Below are 6,000 nucleotides of genomic sequence, written 5' to 3'. Positions count from 1 at the left end.
CTTTTTGTCTTTTTCTTTTACTATATCTTTAACTGCCCTATTCATTCCCCCCATCACAACATTAAAAAATGCAGGCGATAGAATACTTCCTTGCTTAAGTCCTTGTCTTATTTCGAAGTATTCAGAGTTCCACAGTGGTGGTCTAATTCTACAATTGTGTCCTCTGTACATTGTCTTGATAACATTAATGTATCCGTCTTCTATATCTATCTTCATTTCTTCCCAGAGTCTTAATAGTACCAGAACAAAATATGGCGAGATGCTAAATGAAACTGTATAAAACTTTTTGGTATTCTGGATAACAGGTTAAAAGGAAATAAACATAAATAAACTAATCAATATGGTGAATACAGCATGTTTTTATCTTAAAAGAATGGGTGTTGGCTTATTTTTACTAGATGTCCTGGAAAATTCTTCTGGGCCAGTGTACATAATAAAACGTTTATTCACCAGACTAAAGTAGTAAGAATATGTGTAGCAACCAACTACGCACCTCGAAGTCTTTAAGGCTTTGGAATGCTTCAGCTCATTTAGAAAGGTTTTCATGTTTTGTTTTTTCTCTTTTTCAGTAGGACGCAGTGTCAGCCCCAGGCTTAACAATGAAGCGAGCAGAAGGAACGCCTCCACCGAAGAAGCAGCAGCAGCAGCAGCAGCAGCAAACAAAAACAGCTGCAGCAGGGCGCCCGCCGCCACCAGCCGGCGCAGAGTCAGCTGCAAGTCGGCCGTCCACCAGCGGCGCCGACCACCACGCGACCAAGGTGAGCCGAGCCACTCCACACAGCTGTAGGACTGCTGCCACGTGGGAAAGCTGGTAGAAGCCGACCTCGGGGAAGATCAGTCTGGGTTCTGGAGAAATACAGGAACACGCGAACCAATACTGACACTGACTTTCCTCAGAAGATACGTTAAGGAAAGGCAAAACTACGTTTACACTATATGTAGACTTACAGAAGGCTTTTGACTATCTTGACTGGAACAATCACTGAAATTCTAAAAGTAGCACGGGTAAAATATAGGAGCGAAAGGCTGTTTACAGCTTGTAAAGAAACCGTATAGCAGTTACACAGTCGAGGGTCCTGAAAAAGCAGTGTATAATGGATTATACTGTAAATGATGAAAGTATGTGAATGCAGCTTGCCGCTAACTTGGTGTAATGTCTCTCCCACATAAACCTGTACAGTAAAGTAAGGGCCTCCTGTTTTATCTTTATGCTGATCCGTGATAAGACAGGCAAACAATTATACTAATTGAGGATTCTGCGTATTTTCTCTAATTTCATTCTCTCTCTCTCTCTCTCTCTCTCTCTCTCTCTCTCTCTCTCTCTCTCTCTCTCTCTCTCTCTCTCTCTCTGTCCTTTATCTATATACAGTTTTAAATACATTTCATTACGTGAACTCAGCCCAATAGAATCTCTGGTGGAGCCCTTCGTCTTAATATTCAGCGGCTGGCTTGCTGTAAAAGATCTTTATATCTATTATTATTGTTAAGCGCTGCATTCAGTTGGGAAAATCGATCGTTTGAACAATTCGTTCATTTTACGACAGATTTAGAATTTCAGATGTGTCCGAAGCCTTTTTGGACGATTTTATAAAATCTCGGTGATTGCAGGCTCTCTTCGCACAACTGAAACTTCCCCACTAATTACAGGGCCAAGACAATCAATGATTCAGACAGAGAACTCATTCGTCATTCACTCTAGAATAAAAGGGTCACAAACCTTATTTCTGAGGAAACATGTTCCGTTTTCTTTTGATTCCCAGTCTTACTCAATTTGCGTTTACAATTTTTCTCTCTTCAAATAACCCACTAGTGGCACAAACGTTAATAGCTCGCTTTAGCAAGAAGAAGAGCAAATATGTCTCTTTTAGCAACCCGACAATCTTCCAACAGACACTTCCGAAGCTGACCTCGTTACCCGTCTATAATAACCATGGAGAACACACGTCTCTCTGTTATTCCAAAGAATAAACGTACTAGAAAAATACCTTGGCGTCGACGAGCTGTCGGCGCATATATTACTAGAAAATCCGATCAGATACTTTTCAAAAGTGAATAAATGTGGATGATTTGATTGACCATTATTCATTATTGCGTGGTAGAGGGTAATTTTCCGTGGGGAGATTACAGGGTTCTAGCCGATCCCCAATGTTACTCAATCTGTACACTGAACGAGCAGTAAAGGAAACCAAAGAAAACCATGGAAGATGAATTAAAGTTCAGCGAAAAAAACTTTAACAAAATTAAAATATCATTGGCAAACGTCAGACACAGCAAATGACTTCAAAGTGCAGTTAAATGGATGGGCAGTGTCTTGAAAGGATGATAAAAGATGAACATGAACAAAAACAAAACGAGGATACTGAAATGTAGTCGAATTAAAGTGATGCTGAGGGAATTAGTTTGGGAAATGAGACACGAAGAGTAGTAGATGAATTTAGCTCTTCTGGCAGCAAAATAACTGATGATCAAAGTAGAGACGATTTGAAATGTAGATTAGCAATGTCAAGAAAAGCGCTTCTGAAGAAATTTTACGTTTAAGTGTTAAGAAGTCTTCCTGAAAGTATTTAGAGTGTAGCCATGTATGCAAGTGAAACATTTAGAATAAACAGTTTACCCAAGAAGAGAATAGGTTTGGAAATGTGGTGATACAGAAGAACGCTTAAGATTAGATGGGTAGACCGTGTAACTGAGGTAATGAATAAGGGAGATAATAAATTTGTGACGCAACCTGACCAGCAGAAGAGATTGGCCGATAAGACACGCGAGACAAGGATCACCAATTTAGTATTGGAAGTGTGAGGGATAAAAATCGTAGAGGAAGACAGATGGGTACAATAAGCAGATTCAGGAGGATGTAAGCTGCAGTAGTTATTTCTAGTTGCAGAGGCTTGCACAGGATATATACGGGGTGTTCAAAAAGTCTCTCCACAGTGCCGTATGATTTTTCGCCTGCCTGGGATACTTCCCTCTGTGGACTCTCCCAACATTCCAGTTTCGTTTCTCAGCCACCGTCAGTAGTATCGTTAGGGTGTGTGTGTGTGTGTGTGTGTGTGTGTGTGTGTGTGTGTGTGTGTGTGTGTGTGTGTGTGTCGACGTGAACGTTTTAGTTCCTTTGTTCGTTTCGTTTTTGTCACTGTTAAAATGCTAAACATTGAAGAACGTGCTTTTTAGCCGAACAAGTGTTCAAAGCTGGCGGTAAGTACACAGTTTCAGTTCGTCAAACGTTTAATTCAGTTTTTCCCGGAGACAACACTCCCACATCGCGATACTGTGAGAGATTTGATTAACAAATTTCGAAGTACGGTTTCAGTGACAGATGCGCCGAGAAGTGGTGGTCCCAGCGTTTTGTCTGAGGATAAACTACTCGATATTTCCGATAAAATGGCCATGAGTGCGAACAAGTCAGTAAAAAAACTCGCCCAGGAAATCGATTTTAGTGTTGGGACAGCCCACACAGCTGTAAGGAAAAATTAGAACTTTTCCCATGCAAAGTGAAAGTCGTGCAAGAACTGAAAAATACTGATCATGGCAAGAGACTGCATTATTGTCAATGTTTCAAAAATTTCGTTCAGAAAAATGGAAGGGGTTTCTCAATGAAACGTTTTTTCACTGATGAGGCGTGGTTTCGTTTGTCTGGGTACATGAACTCGCAAAATTCTCGCTGGAGTACTGAAAACCCACTGTATTCATGAAGAACTACTTCATTCTGTGAAAATAGGAATTTGGGTTGCAATTTCTAGTCGTCGGATTGTGGGTCCCATATTTTTCAATGAAACAATAAACGCACAAATATACTGTAGTGTTCCCCCTGCGGGTCCGGGGTAAGAATAGACCCAAGGTATTCCTGCCTGTCGTAAGAGGCGACTAAAAGGGGGTTTCAACCATTTTGGCCTTCAATGTGATGGTCCCCATCGAGGTTTGACCTCCATTTTTCAAAATTCTACAGAAGTACGAGCCTTTTGGGGAAGGACACCTTACGTGGTGTATCACCAGTCCTCAGTGCACTAAGACCTTGGCACTCATTGTAATGGCGTCGTAACTGCACCCACTGTTCATCAATTTGGGCCTAAACACCTGATGGATTGCACAAGTTACGCCCATAGTGCGTCCCCATCTGCACCTACGATCATGGTGGACTTTCCATGGCACCCGAAATCCAGCACAGTAGCCAGCCCTTTGTGGTGCGGTCGTCATGTACCCTCTAGGTTGTAGCCCCCTGACAACACAGGCATCGTACTGCCGATACCTGAGCTGCACCCTCCCCACGTAAGCCAAGGAGTAGATGCTCGTCTACCTGGGACATCAGGACTCCCGGCAACGGTAATCCTGCCAAGTGGCCCTTGCTGAGGCTGGGTGGTGCCCGTGGGGAGGACCCTTGGTCGGAGTGGGTGGTATCGGGGCGGACGTTTCGCAGATGAAACGTAAACATGCATCAGGTCGCTCTGTGGCCGCGTCTTCTAAGAGGAAAGGTTCTCTCTCTGGTTCTGGTACTTCTGCCTTTCCCCCTTGGCCACTCCCTGGGAGGAAGGACAGGCCCGCCGGTTTGGGGCGAAATACTACCCCCACTACTTAGTCTATTCTCGGACCGATGGGGGGACGTTCGCCACCTCCAAGCCCATGTTCTTTGTAAAGCATATCGAGGATATCTTCGGAGAAATCGAGGCTCTTAGTAAAATGCGTTCGGGGTCTATTCTCATAAAAACCACCTCCACTACACAGTCGGCGGCGCTCCAGGCATACGACCGACTAGGGCACATCCCAGTGTCCATTGTCCCACATCTGGGGCTCAATAGGACTGGGGCCTTTATCCTCGCCTTCGAGGGGATGTTCTCCCAGAGAAGGTAAAGGTGATGGGCTACCGGTGCGATGTGCGACCTTACGTCCCGCCTCCTATGCGATGCTTCCGATGTTTGCACTTGGGGCACATGCCGTCTCAGTGTGAAGCTGAGCCCCTTTGTGGCGATTGTGGACGTCCTCTTCGTAAGGGACATACATGCACCCCACCACCTCGGTGTGTCAATTGTCCTGGCCTCCACTCGCCTAGATCTTTAGACTGCCCCGCATATCAGAAGGAGAAGATAAAATAATTGAAAACCTTGGACCGTCTGTCTTATTCTGAGGCCAGGAAGAAATATGACCGCCTCCATCCCGTGATGTCGGCAATGTTGTTTGCTTCAGTCGTGTCCACTCCTTCCGCAGTATCATCACCCCTATCCTGTCCCCCCTCCACCTCCTTTTTGCTGTCAATCAGGCCATTCAGTATGTCTGCCGCCACCGCCATTCTCTGTATGTACTCTTCTCTGATTCACTTAGTGCTCTTCAGAGCCTTGGAGCTCCATATCCGGTCCACCCCTTGGTGCAACGGATTCAGCAATCCCTCCATTCTTTTGCTGGTGATGGCTCTCATGTTAGCTTTATGTGGGTTCCAGGCCATGTAGGAGTGCCTGGAAATGAGGCTGGTGATGCTGCAGCCAAGGCTGCAGTCCTCCTACCTCGGCCAGCCTCCCTTTGTGTCCCATCGTCTGACATTTGTGGGGTTGTTCGTAAGAGGTTTGTGTCATTCTGGTGGGATACTTGGTCGTCACTTCAAGAAAATAAGGTCCGGACCATAAAACCGATCCCAACAGCTTGGACAACCTCCTCCCACCCTCTCGGCGAGAGGTCACTTTGGCCAGGTTGCGGATTGGGCATTGCCGGTTTAGCCACTGCTGCCTGCTATCTGGTGACCCCGCCCTTCAGTGCCCTTGTGGTCATGCATTGACAGTGCGCCATGTTTTATTGTCGTGTCCCCGTTTCAATCACTCGTGCTGTCCTGTCTCTGCCCTCTACCCTGCAGGAAATTTTAGCTAATGACGCTCGAGCAGCTGCTCGTGTTCTTCATTTTATTACTTTGACGGACTTGTCCAAAGGCATCTAACTCATTTAATTATTTTATCTTTGTAAGAACTTACTGGTGTTCCCGCCTTGAGTTTTACCAGATTCTTTGTGTACTTAGATTTG

The 6,000-nt window shown here is 45.0% G+C and overlaps 1 protein-coding gene across 1 annotated transcript in view; it reads left to right on the top strand.

Moving 5' to 3' along the window:
* Window positions 1–599: 599 nt before the first annotated feature.
* LOC124620296 (serine/arginine repetitive matrix protein 1-like) overlaps window positions 600–6,000 on the top strand; it is a 92,646-nt gene continuing 87,245 nt past the window's right edge. The window contains exon 1 of the mRNA XM_047146968.1: window positions 600–758. Within this exon, the coding sequence (XP_047002924.1) occupies window positions 600–758 (159 nt within the window). The remainder of the gene's footprint in view (window positions 759–6,000) is intronic.

The sequence above is a fragment of the Schistocerca americana genome, chromosome 6, assembly GCF_021461395.2.
Source record: "Schistocerca americana isolate TAMUIC-IGC-003095 chromosome 6, iqSchAmer2.1, whole genome shotgun sequence".
In the NCBI taxonomy this organism is placed as follows: domain Eukaryota; kingdom Metazoa; phylum Arthropoda; class Insecta; order Orthoptera; family Acrididae; genus Schistocerca; species Schistocerca americana.
The sequence above is the reverse complement of the archived record's forward strand: the minus strand, read 5'-3'. Positions and strand labels throughout refer to the sequence as shown.